The 17260-nt window shown below is 37.2% G+C and overlaps 2 protein-coding genes and 1 long non-coding RNA gene across 3 annotated transcripts; 1 reads left to right on the top strand and 2 right to left on the bottom strand.

Moving 5' to 3' along the window:
- The first annotated feature begins 224 nt into the window (after positions 1–224).
- On the top strand, positions 225–16120 carry LOC132665223 (uncharacterized). Its single transcript, XR_013554582.2, has 3 exons — positions 225–431; positions 13608–13747; positions 15901–16120. It is a non-coding gene; the product is annotated as an uncharacterized LOC132665223 (long non-coding RNA).
- Positions 4728–14521, bottom strand: MKKS (MKKS centrosomal shuttling protein). Its single transcript, XM_060611959.3, has 4 exons — positions 13457–14521; positions 10964–11139; positions 9901–10011; positions 4728–8057 (listed from the first exon to the last, which is right to left on the bottom strand). The coding sequence occupies exons 1-4, from the start codon at positions 14439–14441 to the stop codon at positions 7617–7619; spliced, it is 1713 nt and encodes a 570-aa protein (XP_060467942.3). The 5' UTR covers positions 14442–14521; the 3' UTR covers positions 4728–7616.
- Positions 14642–14864, bottom strand: LOC144615895 (uncharacterized). Its single transcript, XM_078444276.1, has one exon. It carries the CDS (start codon positions 14820–14822, stop codon positions 14676–14678), a length of 147 nt encoding a protein of 48 aa, XP_078300402.1. The 5' UTR covers positions 14823–14864; the 3' UTR covers positions 14642–14675.
- Positions 16121–17260: the final 1140 nt, after the last annotated feature.

Below are 17260 nucleotides of genomic sequence, written 5' to 3'. Positions count from 1 at the left end.
ACAGTTTCAATTCTCCCACGCTGGTAGTTGTTTCCACAATGGTTACTGATTGTGAGTTTCTGCTCCGATAAATTGTGATTCTCTGTATCTGTTTGTCTCCACTTTTGGGGATAGTTGTTTGCCCTGTGCCCTCACTTTTCTAATGGACTGTGATAGTGGTGATTTATAACAAATATATTTGGTCTTTGTCCCAGGTCTGGCACAGAGCTCCTAAAACCCTTGGAATTTTCTAAGTGGTGAGAGCTAAGGTGTCTTTTGTTATGTTAATGACATTCTTAGCCTGAACCTAAGAATGGGAGCTGGTTGCCAGGGAACCAACCAAGAATACAGGAGTGGAAATTTCAGTTCCACCCTCTGACATCCAGACTGCACAAAGGAGCTGGAGGTTGAATCATTCACTTCTAGTGAATGACTTAATCAATCATGCCTCCGTAAGTAAGTCTCCATAGGATGGCGTTTAGAGAACTTCTGGGTTAGTGAGCACAGGGCTTTGGGGATAGTGGTACACTCAGAGAGGGCATGGAAACTCTGTGCCCTTTCCCTATACTTTGCCCTATGCATCTCCTTCATCTAGCTGTTCTTGAGTTCTATACTTTTATAATAAGCTCGTGACCTAGTAAGTTCTTTGAGTTCTGAGATCCCCTGTAGCAAATTAAGAACCCAAGAAGGGATCATTGGAATCTCTGATCTGTAGCTGGTAGGTTGAAGCACAGGTAATATCCTGGTTTTGCAAATGGCATCTGAAGTGGAGTGGGTGGTGGGGGAGGGGCAGTAATGTAGAACTGAACCCTTCTCCTTTGGAATCTGACGCTATCCAGGTAGATCGTGTCAGGATTGAGTTGAATTGTAGGACATGCAGCTGATGTCTGGAGAATTGCCTGTTGGTGTGGGAACCTCCCCACAACTAGACAGACACACATTGGGATTTGGTGATCAGGATTACCTTTTACAGGTACAGTTTTACAGATTTACACCAAAAAATGGTTGTTGATTTTGCAGTTTGTTCAGCTTTCTACTCGTTAATTAGGATGTAGTGGTGACTTTGAAGCTCCTCACGTGTAGGATGAGAAACAGAAGTTGTATTTTTAAAATGCTCAAATTCACTCATAATCAGGAACTTTAAAATTGAGAAAAACAATAAACATGTTACAGACAGAGACACTAAGTGGGAGAAGAGGTTACGGGAAATCATACTCTCCTGCATTGATGGTGGAAATGTGAGTTGTTATAGTTTTCTGGAAAACAATTAGGCAGTATTTATTAAATGGTACATTTTTTTGTGACCTAACTCCTAACTCATTAGAATCACTTGAGGATCTCACTCTTATAAAGGAAAACATAATTAGGTAAGAATATGTGTACAAAGTTGTTGGCTGAGCGTCCCCCCCCTCCATACACACACACACACACACACACACACACACACACACACACACACACACACACAGGAAAGGGTCAGATCGTGATCTCCCAGGCATAATCTCCCTGGGAAGGCTTGTTTGGGTTTAGAGAAGTTCCCTGGAGAAGGGGTTAGATGTAAGCCATCAGCGGCCAGGACACTCACAGCATTTAGGGATGGGTGCACCAGGCTAGCAAAGGGGACAGCAACATCACAACTTGTAAAGGCATATTATGTGACCGTGAAAATAATGAATGAGATCAGTTTCAGTTGACTTGGAGACATTTCTGAAAAAAGCAAAGTTATATACAACGATCTCTCTTAGTAATGTAAACATTTTTTGTCTATGTGTTTGTATGTAAATTACGTGAGCATAGAGAAAGTATAGAACAGTATCCAATGAGTAGTTTATATGTGATACCTGGGGAAGGAAAGTAAGTGTGAAGGTGATGCAGATAGAGATGCCAAGTAGAAGAGAATGTCAGGTGTAGGGCAATTTAAGGCAAAAAGGGGGCAAAAGAGATTGCACTTTGATTATAATTAAAAAACAATAAATGGAGAAATGACTTTAAATGTTTGGTGGTAAAACCTGACATTGGTGCTTCTGTTCAAGTTGGGCATACTTTACTCCCTGCGCAGCTGTAACCTGGGGAAGGAAGATTTACATCTTGGGCATTTTTTACCATCTGTAGTGAGTTGAATGGTGTTGCCCCCTACGCCCCACACCTGCGCATGTGGTGTTATTTGAAAATAGGGTCTTTGCAGATGTAATTAAGGATCTTAGGATGCCATCGTTCTGGATTTCGGGTGGGCCTAAAATTTTTTTTTTTAATGTTTGTTTATTTTTGAGAGAGAAAGACAGAGTGCAAGCAGGGAAGGGGTAGAGGGAGTCACAGAATCCGAAGCAGGCTCCGGGTTCTGAGCTCAGCACAGAGCCCCAAGCGGGGCTCGAACCCACGAATTGTGAGATCATGACCTGAGCTGAAGTCGGACGCTTAATCGACTAAGCCACCAGGTGCCCCTGCAATAACTAGTTTCTTAATAAGAGAAAGGAAAAGGAGATTTGTGACCCTGAGAGAAGAGAAGGCCTGTGAAGGTGGAGGCAGAGATTGTCGGGTTGGGTGTATATGCCAAGGATTGCCAAGAGCCGCCAGAAACTAGAAGAGGCAGAAATGATTGTCCCCTGGAGCCCCTGTAGGCAGTGTAGCCCTGACGACATCTTGATTTCAGATTTGTTAATGGCAGCCCTACCCAAGTCCTACAGCACCCATGTCACAGATGCTTTATCACAGGGTTAGATGGTATTCACAGGCAGGGGCAATAGTTTGCCCACTATTTTATATTCTTCACGCTACATAGGTGTTTTGCTGCTGCTTGTGTGTGTTAGTACAAATCAATAGAAACTGTGCCACATTTACTTGGACATGTGCAGCTGGTTGGAAATTTGAGACCATGAAGAAAGGTTATGCATTTGCTTTAAAAACTTACCTCTCTGATATGTACATATCTTTAATAATGTGCAGGAGAAGATAAATATAAATATAGATGAGGAAAATGAACTTACTGATAGGAAACATGGAAGACATATTAAGAAAAGATTTACTAAAGAAGGACAACATTGGCCAACAATGTATAAAAAATGTCTATGTCGTTAATAATTTTAAAAATGCAAATTATTAAAAGGAGTCCATTTTCAGCTATTAAGTTGGCAAAAAACTAGTGCTGGCCAAAGTTCAGGAAAACGAGTACTTGTACACACTGTGGTCAGAGTATTTTGATGCAACATTTCTGGAAGACTTAATTAAGACCATATACATTAATATAGTCTTTCCATTTCAAATAAATACTTAGGCCCAGAAATCATAATTCTATTTATTCTGAGGAAGTAATCTGGATATGGGAAAAGGATATATACAAGATGTTCACTGAGTTTTTGCTTATACTGGTACAAAAATTAAAACCAGCCTAAAAGTATACTAATAAAAGCTCATTGACTAAATTATGGTAGAATCTCTACAACTGAAATTCCTTTAGGAATTAAAAATGATGTAGTAGTAGAATATGTAGTGATTGTACATGTTTATGATGTGCATCTTAGGTAAAAGGAACAGATTCTAAAGCAACATCCTATGTTAATACATTTTGGCAAAGCATATACAGAAAACAAACTGAAAAGATGCATATAAAATGTTAACAGTGGTTATTTCTGGGTAGTGGGACTACATTTGACTTTATTTTCCTCGTCTGTGTGTGATTCACATTTTAAAAATTTTCTATTACCACATAATGTTTATGAATGATTTGAATAATTATGTAATAATTTTATACAATTGCTTTTTAAGAAATAAAAATAATATTAAAAAAAAGTCTCACTGGCTAGGTGATCAGCTCCTTGAGGTCAGGAACTGTAAATAAATCTTTTTTTTTTTTTTTAATACTTCTAATACCATTGACTGTTGTGTCTGGCAAACAAAAAGAAGTCACTTAACACTTCTCAAAATGAAATTTTAATACTTCAAGCAAAAGCTACAGGGCTAAACTAGGATTTTCGTTATAAATATTTTCTCAGTGTGATTTCTTAATAGGAAATTATCAAGTTGATTGATTTCCCTCTAAGTCACAATTTATTACAGGTAATGGTATGGCACTGCTTTTAGTGCTTTTCTTACTAATTATCTCTCCAATAAAAGGCTTGATCTATATGTAGGAGTAGTTTTCATGGACTGCATTTGCTTTTATGAGTATTACTGTATATTTAATAAATAAGTATATAAATTTACTTGTAATCTAAAGACACAAGCTGACATTGGGTTCAGATACATTTAAAATCAAATTTTGTAAGTAAGTGGCAAAAATTTCCAAGGATTATGGGATACCATAGTTATTAAGCGGAAACACTTAACTACATGATAAAAAAAAATTATAAAGATATCACATGTTTAAGCTTGCCTTTTCCTTCAGATCAAGAGATAGGTTTATTTAGACAGCTGAAACAGAGCCCTGTAAGAGGTGTTTAGTCTCCTTGACTATTCCCACAAGATTATCAGGAAGGAATGAATAACTGATTGGATGTTTGACAGGGCCTGCGTTAATTATGCAAGTGATTTTTGTACATGATTTTCTTAGTAACCTGTATAGTTTATGTAACTGTAAACAATATTTTATTTTATTTTTTGGAAGTATTTTTTTTAAGTTTATTTTTATTAGAGAACAAGCGGGGGAGAGGCAGAGAGGGAGAGACAGAATCCCAAGCAAGCTCTGCACTGTCAGCATGGAACTTGATTTGGGGCTTATACCATGAGATAATGACCTGAGCCAAAGTCCAGAGTCAGAAGCTTAACTGACCGAGGCACCCAGGTGCCCCCATATTGTTTTATTTTAAAGTTATCCAAAGAATTATTCACAGTGTAAGAATATAGGATATGATGGATCTTACAAAGGTACTTAAATTTTTTCTACTATCAGGTGAAATGCCTAACTAGCTTTGATTATACAAACTAAATGAGCTCAAGGATAGTATGATAATAAAAGATTTATATGCAACTAAAAGACAATATACAATTTAAACATTCTGGGGAAAACACTTCACTCTAATGATTTAAAATACCTTTATGTTTTAGTAGAGATTATTTAATATAGTACAAATGGAAGAATTAAGGACTGGGGTATTTATAAAACCAAACAAGTATTTTGACTTAGAAGATTCCTTTAATTTGCTTTCATTTTCCAATATTTTCCTTGCAGCCAAAATCCTAACCTCTTTTGATAAATAGGATGCTAATCCTGTTGGACACCTACAGCTCAGTAAACCTGAATGCTACACGTCCTGTAAGTCCCACAAAAGTCGTGAGCAGCCGTCCCTGACTTCATTCTCTTGAGCATTATTCTCCCTTTCCTTTTTTTGTAGCTGTCAGGGTTTCCAGTTCTGTCTTCGAGGAACCTTGTAATGCGATATTCAGACCTCAGTCTTACAGTCACAAAACATGGTCTGAGGCTTAACTTAGTTGCTGTTTCTGTCATTTATTTCTGTCAAAATGAGCTCCTCTGCAATTATTTGCATCACGAATTTTCATCTCATATTTTACCATCTGAGTTTGATGATTTCCTTCATCTGTTAAGGAATTGCTTCTTTTAAAAAAAATTATTTACAGTATTTTCTAGTAAGGCTTGTACACAACTTCAGGAAACATGACTTCATGAGACTATTTAAACAAATTTATGACATATTCAAAATGAGAGCATGGATGTTTCACCAAGGTATGTAACTGAATTTTATGGCAAAGCTAAATAAAAATGGCAGAGTTAATGGCTATCATGGGAAGTGGAGGCTCTTAACCTCTAAGATCAACTGGAGAGATTCAGAGTGGCATCCCTTTTTTGAGTAACTTGGAAATGCAGTAGAAGGCCAGGGAGACCCAGGGCAATTCTCCTATTCCCACGTGACACACTTTCTTAAGTGAATGTAAAACCCCATTGTAAGCATGTATGATAAAGAACAGTGCCTTCATGTTTGTAGTGATGGTGAAAACGCAGAGGCATGGCATCAAGAATGCTTTTTGCCATTGTGTGACCAAGTTTTCAATATGTAATTATAAATAAGCCTTTGCTCCTGCCTTTATTAGATGTCTATTGCTGCATAACAAGTTATACCCAAGACTTGACTTACGATTTATTATCTCACAGATTTTGTGGGTCAGGAATCAATCTGGGAGTAATTTAGCTAGGTTCTCTGCTTTAGGGTCTCTCTAGTAGTTGCAGTGGCAGGGGTTACTGCTAAGGCTCCACTAGGGGGGATATGCTTCTAAAAGAATTCTTGTGGTTGTTGGTTGGATTCAGTTCCTTATGTGCTGTTGGCTCGAAGCCCCTGTTTCTTGCTATGTGGGCCTCTCTCCAGGCATTCCCAACCCGGCAGGTAGCCTCTGATCAGGGTGAGAGTGAGAGATCAAGAGAGAAGCCTATCTTTCTACAACGTGACATCCCATCACTTCTGCTGTATACTCATTAAAAACTAGTTTTTAGGTCCCATGCACACCCAAAGGGTGGACTACCAGGAAGTGACATCATTGAAGCCATCTTAGAGGTTGCCTCTAATGTATCAAATGCAAGATACATTCACACACTCCCCAGATCCCCAAAAGTCTCATCATATTACACCATCAGCTTGAAGTCCTGAATCTTATCACTGAAATCAGGTCAGGCTGGGTGAAGCTCCTCAGGTGTAATTCATTAAGTCCAGATTCTGCAACACAGCTCCTCTCAATCTGTAGACCCATGAAGCTAATGGGACAAGTCACCTGCCCTCCACTCCCAACATACAATGATGGACTGAGCATGGGAGAACTCCAATAAGACATTCCTGTTCACAAGGGGGAGAAACTCAGAGGAGTCCCTATATCCACCCCACACTCAAGGGGAGGGGACTGTTCAAGGTCCTGAAAACCAGGATTGGGAGAGGTCACTAGTACCGTCTTAGAGGCTGCCTACCACACTGTCCTTCCATTTGACTCTAATAATAAAAAGTAAAATTTAAGAGACTGTTTTATGAAGCATAAGGTGCACTCAAGTTTTCATAGTTTTATGTTGCATTACTGTGTACTACAATTTTTTCTTTGGCTCAGGGTAAATTATTTTGCATTGCAAGAATATAGGAGGAAATTGCTTAAAAACTCTTTTTCCTTCTAACATGGCTACAAATCTGACTTACATTGTTTAATTTTCCCAAAATTTTCAAAATGTTTAAGGTTTAATATAACATCTGTTACAGCTCCATACTTATTCCTCAAGCTGCATTCTGTATTTCATCTTCAATTTATCAATACATTGATTGCATTTGCATAAAATTCAAATTATATTCCTTGGTGAAACATCAGTTTAGTATAACCAAACTAGAGCATAGATTAGGAAGTTTTTTTTTATTTCTGTATGTTCTTAGAATGATGTCACAATAACAACACAAATTTAGAACATACAGTGTGGCATCTGTGGAATCCCTAAGATAACTATAATATCTTTAATAATGCTTCATGTTTTTAATGTTCTATGGTTTTTCCATTTAAGAATCATATTTTTTCCTTCTATATCTATAACTTTATGAATAACCTATCCAAATATGCAGAAGAGGGCCTTGGGAGAGAAAAAATATGCACATTATTTTTCTTAACTGACTACCTGACTAGGTTTTTTTTGTTTGTTTTTGTAATATAAACATGTTATTCTATCAGTTTTTATCTTCAATGATATATGAAAGATCCAAAATCAAGTTGGCTGTCTCCACAGCCACCTGCAGGCCACTAAGTTTAGCAGTAAAACAGTCCAAGGTCAGGTTGTTGGCTGAGCCCACAGCTTCATGTGGGAGGCAGGTTTGTGGTGCAAAGGGATGACGAGTACTCTTTAAAAAAGACCAGCGGAGTTCTTCCTGGCTAGTGTATAGTCCACAGCCACATCTTGAAAGCAAATCTGGCCAGTCAACAACAGAGGGAGACTCTGGCTGAGCGGACCAAAAGTGTCCATACTTCATGTCTGTAAGAATTTCACCTCCATCGTGTTCTAGAGAGCCAGCAACAGATTCTAGTGCACTGCAGAATGCTTCAGTGAGGAGCTGAAGTTCTGTTTGAGTACACCCATCATCTTGGAGAATGCTTTCGGGCTCATTACAAATCTAAAATAGTAATAAAACCATTGAAAACACATACAGAGCAATGTTATAAAAATTTTTCTGAAAGATAAAATACTTGATCAAACCTTTATCATGAAATTACTACTTGTGTTCAATTTCCTTAGGAGTTTAGCACAATGCTAATGGGCAACTATGGGTCAGCTGTCCAGGCTATAATCCCTTAATCTGGTTGATTATAGTATAAATATATGCTAGTCATGTTATCAGAAAGAATGAGTCAGAATAAACCCCATCATTGGCTTACTATGAAGGACTGCTCGGTAGTGTCTCCTCAATACATGAAGGACATGGCATAATGCATATATTACAGGTTTTCATACACAGGAGGAGGTTCCTTAAGGCTAATGTCCAAATGAAGTACTTATTTAGCCAACTGTTTGAGATTTGTTTAAAATGAGAACACACATTATTATTAAGACAAAAGCCATTTAGGGACATGTGCAATTTTCACATTAAGGTTTTAAAATAATCTCTTTAATGAGAAGTAAATGTTTTTTGTTTGTTCCACCATTCTAAAAAAGTTTATCCTAGAGATTTAATGATAGAAAAAGTAATATATTAGCAAACTAATAATTGAATGATAGCTAAAAACCCATATTCAACCCATTTCCAAGCAGTGACCACTTTCTTTTTCGGCTCAGGATGTGTGAACCACATAAGATGGCCTCTACTGCATGTTCTTTCCCCAGATTTTCAGTACTGTATTGTTTCTTCAAAATTCTACTTAGAAAACCTTCCTCCTCCAAAAAACCTTTTTCTAGTTTACTCAATCCCATTTGCAGACTATATTGCATCAATAGATGGGCACTGATTTTGTTTTTTGTGATGTATATTCTGATAACTTTTAGATTTTAAATCATTTTGGGAAGTAGGGTGGGGCACATGTGTAAAAAATGTGCACTGTTTCTCTAACCTAGTCAGCCACCAGAAGCTCTGCAGTCTCTTCATAACACTCCTGACCAACCAAAGAATCAACTGCAAATATGTGGGAAACATACCTTTTTGTATCTGTTTTCAAAAAGTCAGCATTTACGAAATAATCAGAACCATAATGGACTAAATTTATGTATTATCAGGACATAGTTTCCTAAATGAATAAAAAATATTCCACTTGATAGAATTTATATTATAAACAGATACCAATTTAAAAATCATAATAGAATCTGGGATATCTGGGTGGCTCAGTTGGTTAAGCTTCTGACTTTGGCTCAGGTCATGATCTTGTGGTTCATGGGTTTGAGCCCTGTGTCAGGTTCTGTGCTGACAGCTCAGAGTCTGGATCCTGCCTTGGATTCTGTGTCTCCCTCTCGCTCTGCCCCTCCAGTGCTTGTGCACCCCCCCCCCCGCCCTCAGAAATAATAAATGAATAAACTTTAAAAAAATATTTAAAAAATCATAATAGAATCTAATACTTGGAATGCTTAAATGAAATTAAGTCTTTTCTTGACAGTCCAGAAGGTATGAAGTATTCTGTGGAATCTTAACACTTTCATTATGAATATCAATTATTATTGGACCACAGCAGTTGAAATCTCGAGTACAACTCCCATTTAACAGAACGCTCATTTCAACATGCAATATTTAGACAATATTCAAAGAATGTGATCATTTGGTAAAGGGCTGGATTAATAATAATCAGTGTAATAAAGATATTACCTTATATTTGCAAATGTTATTTTCCTCATGTTTTCAAATACAATATTTGATTTGAACTACTGAGAAATTAATCATTAAAAGTTCCAGGGTATTATGATTTGGTTTATTGTCTCATAAAAACAAATGTTGCTGGGAATTCAGATAATCTGAACAGGACTATCTAACCTACCTTGTGTCTGATATATGCTGCCAAATGAGTTTCAGTACAGCCACCTCCCAACAAAACACTCGGTTCCTTGATTGTTAACTGCAAAACATGCAGTGCTGTTTGACATGTGAGCTAAAAAAGAGATGAATCATCAGAATCAGATATCGACATGAGATACACAAAGAACTATAACCATTTTTCAAGGGAACTTAGATAGTAGACTCAAAGAGCTGGATTTTAATTGCAAAAGAACAAAACTTGTGTTGCCAAGGTTGTAATGTGATGAATACAGTTTGAAACAATAAAGATTAGAGATTAAAGAAAAATACTTTAGCCAGATGTTTATTTCCGTAGGCAGGATTAATATCATCTTTCATATGCACTTAGCTCCTCAAACTGAGATTGACAAATGGATGTCCTCAAAATAACTGGGTCAGTAAGGTTTGCTAGTATTTCTACCAAAAAGATTATTTTAGTCTAAATAAATGAGTTATATACATGCTATAGAATTTATTTCAGGCTGCTATGGAAATAATATAGCTACAACCCAGTAGTAGTAGTAGTAGTAGTAATAATAATAATAATAATAATAATAATAAAGAGAGCCCTTTCATATTTACCAAGGACATATCCTTGAGTATATATGAATCAAGTTTGTGACCAATACTCATATAAAAGTTGCATGTGTTATTGCTGGTAGAAAACAACAAACTCTTAAGAGGTGGATGGGTATGGCTGGGGAACTCATTTTCTAAGTGAATTGTTCATACACATTAGCATCAAGGTATACACAATTCAAGTTAATTACTAAGAAAAGTTCACATGTCAAGGACCTTTAGATTGCTTGTAAATACTAGAAATAATAACTGGTAGCACTTGCTAAGTCTACTGTAATATCACAGGCAATTCAGTCAGCTTACTTGTGACTTTAATTCTCATTTTTGTTGTTGCTTCCTAAATCACCTAGGAAAGTTATGAAAAACAAAATGCAAGCTCAGCTATGTGAAGATAACTATTGTGTCTGTCCAACTATTTAATCTCTGTTTCAGCCCCTAGACAATGGAATTCAAAGTCTGTTACCTACCTTCAGCTCATCCCAGGCAGTGTCATTTCTGTTGCAGAGCAGCAAGCTGCAGATAGTTGCCTCATTAGGAATAAGATGAAGAAAATGTTTGAAGCCAAATTTTTCAGTGCACAAATCTTTTACACTTCCATAACTACTAGGAGAGATTGAGCCTAGGGAACCAATAGGCTGTGTTCCTATTTTTTAAAGTTTAGAAAACACAAAAGGTATGAGTAAAGATGGAATGTACAATCATGTACAATGGATTCCTAAAAGCCCCTAAGCATACACTTCGAAACATGAAATGCAGACTAAATAACAAGATGCATTTTCTAAAACCTATAAGATAGGTAGTAGTCTGCTATTAAAATGATATACAATAAAGCAGAGGTTCTTTCACTTTACAGACTTCTTTGAACACCTGTTAGGAGCTATCTCGTTCTCTAGAAAAGCACACAAAAATGTGCATCCATCTTCTGGGAGCTTAAAAAATTTGCAAGAACCCAGAAAGTAATCCCTGAACAATTACACTTATTTGAATATTCTTTTCTTCTAAAGCCTCAAAGAATAAAGAATACTTGAGTAATCTAAAATTTAGGGATTACCAAAAAATGCCTACGAGATATGTATTTCACTTGGGGGACACAACAGAGAATCTGAGAGGATCTGGCTCTACTGCTTATGTGCCACTGGACACGAAGCAAGTCTCTGATGTCAGAGTCTCTGATGTCTGGGTGGGCCTCCCCATATGACAGTAAGATGGGAATAGTAATGCCTACTTCACAAAACAAATCAAATGTTAAATGTTCTGTACTCCGTGACAAGCTTCAAACACACCAATGGCCTATGCACAATAACCCCAGATCATCGATAAAGAGGAATTTTGTCTGAAGGAGGAGAAAGGAGGTAATAGGTAATGTTAACCTAGATACACTCAGGAAGGTGGAAAATATAGTTTACCTGAGCCACGGGCTTGGTATAGTTTTTCCCCTTTTTATCTCACAAGGTCTCTGCTCCCAAGATCCAGGACTAAAGCTCTGGCTATTAATACCATGTTCTAGTTATATGTGGGATAAATAAGAACTGTGGGCTGGTATAGAAACCCTGTGCCCACATAAACTATTGTCTCTATAGCAAAATGTTTCATATTTTAAAAACTGACTAAATAACCTGTAACACTCGATATTCACAGCTGGAAAAGTCATGAAAAATCAATAAATATTTAAAGCTATGTGTCTGACCCAGAACATCAGTGAGTTCCATAGAACTATTTCCATTATTTCTTCATAATTTCCACTTTGACAATCATGGGACAGCCTTATAGAGGTAGGGCAATAATCCAGAGATATTAGGTGTTCAATACTGGCATACACACTACTACATTTTGATGAGTATAACACTAAATATAGTGAACTTTAACAATGGCTTAAAGTCTGATAAACGTTGCAATTGATCAAAATGATCAATTTTGGTATGTTGTCGATGCAATTAAAAGGATACTGAAAGTGGCTCAAATCACGAACTCTTCATGTTGTCATGTTTCTTTGGCTGTAATATCAATCTTATGTCTGATTTTAATTTACAAAATACAGTGAATTTCTTGCCTGTTACAATTCTGTATCTTACCAAATAGATTAGTTAATTCAACAAATGTCTTAGAACACCTACTGGGGACCAGGCCTGTTGTCAGTGCTAAAAATAAAAGACGATCCTGATTCTTAAGGAGCTCAGCTGGAAATATCAGATATTTTTTTTTTTTAATTTTTTTTTTTTCAACGTTTTTTTTTTTTTTTTATTTATTTTTGGGACAGAGAGAGACAGAGCATGAACAGGGGAGGGGCAGAGAGAGAGGGAGACACAGAATCGGAAACAGGCTCCAGGCTCCGAGCCATCAGCCCAGAGCCTGACGCGGGGCTCGAACTCACAGACCGCGAGATCGTGACCTGGCTGAAGTCGGACGTTTAACCGACTGCGCCACCCAGGCGCCCCGGAAATATCAGATATTTAAAGCTAGTGCGTGTACATACCCACCCACCCACTCCTAATTAAGAACTATTTAGGCAGAAGTACAGTAGTGAAGAAGTACAGAAGTGAAGAAAGGGGATCTTTTAGCTGCAAAACTACCTTCTGAATATAATGTGATTTAAGAGGTTTGTAAAATTCAAAGTTTTGTGTTAAGTATGAAAGACCTAATGATTATGAGGTGATTAAACTTCTCAATACTGTAAGATACCTAGGGGGGTTAATAGTTTTACGTCATAACAGATTCTGTTGTCCTTTGGGGGGCAGGAAAATACATAGAAGTAGCCATAATCACTCAACTTTCAGTAAGTGAATGTTATAGGATATCCTTTATGAGAAACCTTTGCTGCCAGAAATGTTAACATATGCTATAAAGTTGGCGGCTTCTAAAATTTTTCAAGATGTTCACAGTGACACACACCAAGAATATCTCAGCTCAAAAAAAGTGTGATTTATTAAGTGTAAGAGGCAAAGGCTGAAGGTGCTTTTTACCTGTCACTTTACTCAGGGGTTCCATGAGAGCCGCTCCAACTCTGTCTATGGCAATCATGCGATGCATACTGAGAAACTGTTTCAAAGATGGGTGCACAACTTTTTGGCATATGAGTAGATCTATGTGATCACTAACTAGCTGCCTTCCTAGGCTAAGCAACTGGTCCAGGACTGCATTTTCAAGAGAAACCCCGGAACTGACCACTACAGTTCCTTCTCCAGTGTCAGAGACATCTCCAGATAAAGATGCACAGAAGAGTGCCACCTTGAAGGTGTCTGATTTTTTGATAGGTAAGATCTTCATCAATTGAACTTCTGATATTTCAAGAAGTATTCCAGGTAATACAGTAGAATCTGTAACTCTTTGACCTTTTAAAGGCACAATTATACTCTTTCCTAAAATGAGGCAGTCTTTGGTGTTTTCTGGAATTGTAAGCAAAAAGGCTCTCAGAATCAAAGCACTGATATGGTCTATTTCCTGTCTGGTGAGCATGCAGGCAGGTTTACTTGTTACTATACTGCGCACCAGGCAAAGGAGGGTCTGAGTACTACTGAAGTCGACTAGAATTCGACAACCACAGAACTCAGACTGGAGGTAGCTGGTGCAGAGGCTCAAAAGATGCTTATTTAATTTGATAACAGTGGTGGGCATCAAGCCTATTCTCTGAACATTTTCAATCAGATTGCAGCAAAGAATGGCTGTGAATAAGCCACAGTCACTGAAGCATGACACATGATTCTGCATGGATGTTGTTAGGATCTTTAAGATGGGATGGGTGACAGAAAGGTTAGCGAGCAGGGCTGATGACTGTGAGGTTGTGCACACACAGCCCCCGAGGCCATTGTGCAGCTGCTTCAGCCTACCTGAAGGGCCATAGCTTGATGTTAGGATGCCTTTCAAGACACAAAGTGTGGCCCTGACTCTCTCACTTGTCAGTGGTTCACTTTTACAGAACGATGGCTTTTTAGCTTCTAAGCGAGACATCTTATTTTAGGTGATAATTGGTGAAGACGGCTTTTATTTTGTCAACCATATTTTTCTGTTTATTGCATTGTCATGGGTTTTGACATTTAGAAAAAAAATTATTCTTCAAGGAATGAAAGTCTTGAATATGCGGCACTGTGGCTATAAAATTAGCTCCAGGTTTATGAAGCTTATCAGCATGGAATGATTTAATGACATAGTAATAATTCCAGGTATTTATTTTTCCTTCATTCTTCAATACTCATTTTGTTTGCCTCTAGATTGAGACTTTACAGATTGTTTTGCAGCCCTCTGTATAAAGTATGTTCCAAGATGGACACCTATGAAAGACACCCCAGCTACAAGAAGCCAGTTCTTTCTAATCCAGCTGGTGTTTTTCATCTCTTCTTTCAATATGAAGCTCAGACTCAAAGATACTTCTTTCTATAAGAAATAAAAGTAAAACATTTTAGAGAAATAATTCCAAAATATTTAATAGAATGCAGTTTACTATTTTGACACTCTGCTCCCTCTTTAGAAAAAGGAATTATCAACTGGCACAAGCCTCCAGAAAATGAAAAATGTAAATCCACTTAGACTAAGCATTCACTCCTTTGTTCCTCAATGAATCCCTCCAAGAAAAAGTACTGATATTTGAATGATTTTGGAATGCAAAACAACGTAATAGCTAGAAAGCTTACAGTAGTTATTTGAGTATGACATGCTTCTAGAAAAGAAATGCTATATTATGAAACTCATTATAAAATTCTGAGTCTTGAAAAAACCCCAAATGTTTTTATTCTCTTACATCAAGATTTAATGTTATGTTTTTTCTATAACTCTGGAAACCGTAGGTCTAAACATAGATACACTTACATCAAATCCTGCTTATAAATAATTATGAAATATGATAACTGTTAGGTCTCCCAAACGTAGACCCACTTTTTAATGTACAGTCTAGCTCTAGCTGTATAAATCTGCACAGCACATTGTACCAAAGAATAAACCATGTTTTCAATGTTTGACTAAAGTCAGAGCTAATTTTTTGTAGTTTCATTCTATCAATTAATGATTGTCAGTTTTGATGTCCTACCATAATCCTCTCCAAGACTTTGGTTAATGACAGTAAGTACAAAAATCAGGGAATATGCTGTTTGACAAAGAGAAAGACAGGATCTGATTTGCAATTTCTATCTCCAAGGGTCTGAATACCATAAAATATTATAACAAGTGTACTTGCACTTGTACTAGCTTCCTTAACAAGGTTGTAAATAAGTAGCGTGCCTTGCAGCATAAAATCCTGACACTTTAATAACATGTGAAAAAAATAAAAATTTCAGGTCATGGACCTTGTCTATTGAGGCTTGGTGCTTTGAAGGTGAAAGTTCAGCCAATTATTATTTTCAGGAATATGCTAATTATGCCAATCACTTGGACAGTATTTAGCATAAATAAAACTAATTGGACTACCTCACTACAGGACTACCTGAAGCAGACGATGGCACAGTGTGCTATAGACCGAGAAGGTGGTGTGAAGATGTGCAAAGAGGTGAAGAGGAGGGGATGTTATTCAGTGTTATTTCGGTTACCACTCCTCCCCATTTAAAGGACTGTAACCATGGCAACTGGACCCAACTAAAGAGGAGGCAATGATGGCTAGTGTTCTCCTTGCAATAAACTACAGTTATCCTTTTTTACAAGACGAGGAAAAAAATCTTTAATCTTATGCCAAGAACAGCCAAGGTACTTAAATATTATTTCAATGGTTATTTTAGATTCAGCAAAATCTGTGACATACATTTAAACAAAACCTTAGTGAAGTGACTTCTATACATTATTTTATACTTTGTAACACACACTCACACCAAAACACAAATCATAATAGAAAACTGTGATCGATAAAATGATTTCTCCAGTTAAAAAAAGATTTCAATACATAACAGTGACACGTAACATTTCAAAAGCAGAATGCCACATCAGCACCTCTAAGAGTCCTGGGTAGTGAGACCAGTAACCACATCTTTTGGCTAGTATCTCTATAAAATCTACGAAATCAAAGAAGAAATCATTGAAAGTATTGTATTGGTGACTCCCAAATCATTTTTAGGATGTCAAAACTTTCTGACTGTGAGTCTAGATCCAGACAAAGCAAGGTACAACTGAAAGGAAAGAAATGAAATGGCTTATAGAATATATGTGGAAGTGTCAGATCTATTAAAACTCTTTCTCCTGACACTATGACCCGTATTTCCAAAGGCTACCATCACATGAACAGCTCTGACTTCCTGGATGCACAGGCCTGCCAGATGGGCTTTTGCAGTAACAGATAATTTAATTAAAATAATAATAAAATTGGGGCACATGGGTGGCTCAATTGGTTGAGCATCTGACTTCAGCTCGTCATGATCTCACAGTCTGTGAGTTCGAGCCCTGCGTCAGGTTATGTGCTGACAGCTCAGAGCCTGGAGCCTGCTTCTGATTCTGGGTCTCCCTCTCTGCCTCTCCCCTGCTCACACACTCACTCACTCTCAAGGATAAAAAAACATTAAAAAAAATAATAAAACTTACATGACTGTATTCCAAATTTAGACATACACTATAAATTGTGATTTAAAGAGATATAAACAGGTAAAATTTCTCCCATCAGGGTTCCTGGGAGAAATGGCTGATTCTAGGTCTGAGGCAAAAAATATACAAGATGAACTGAGGATTTTTTTTTTTTTTTTTTTTTTACCTAAGAGTAATATACTTGGGTCATATTAAAGAACACAGGAGAGGGGCACCTGGGTGGCTCAGTCAGTTAAACATCCAACTTCGGCTCAGGTCATGATCTCACAGCT

Source organism: Panthera onca, chromosome A3, assembly GCF_046562875.1.
Source record: "Panthera onca isolate mPanOnc1 chromosome A3, mPanOnc1 haplotype 2, whole genome shotgun sequence".
In the NCBI taxonomy this organism is placed as follows: Eukaryota; Metazoa; Chordata; class Mammalia; order Carnivora; family Felidae; genus Panthera; species Panthera onca.
Note: the sequence above shows the minus strand (reverse complement) of the source record. Positions and strands in the feature narration are given on the sequence as shown.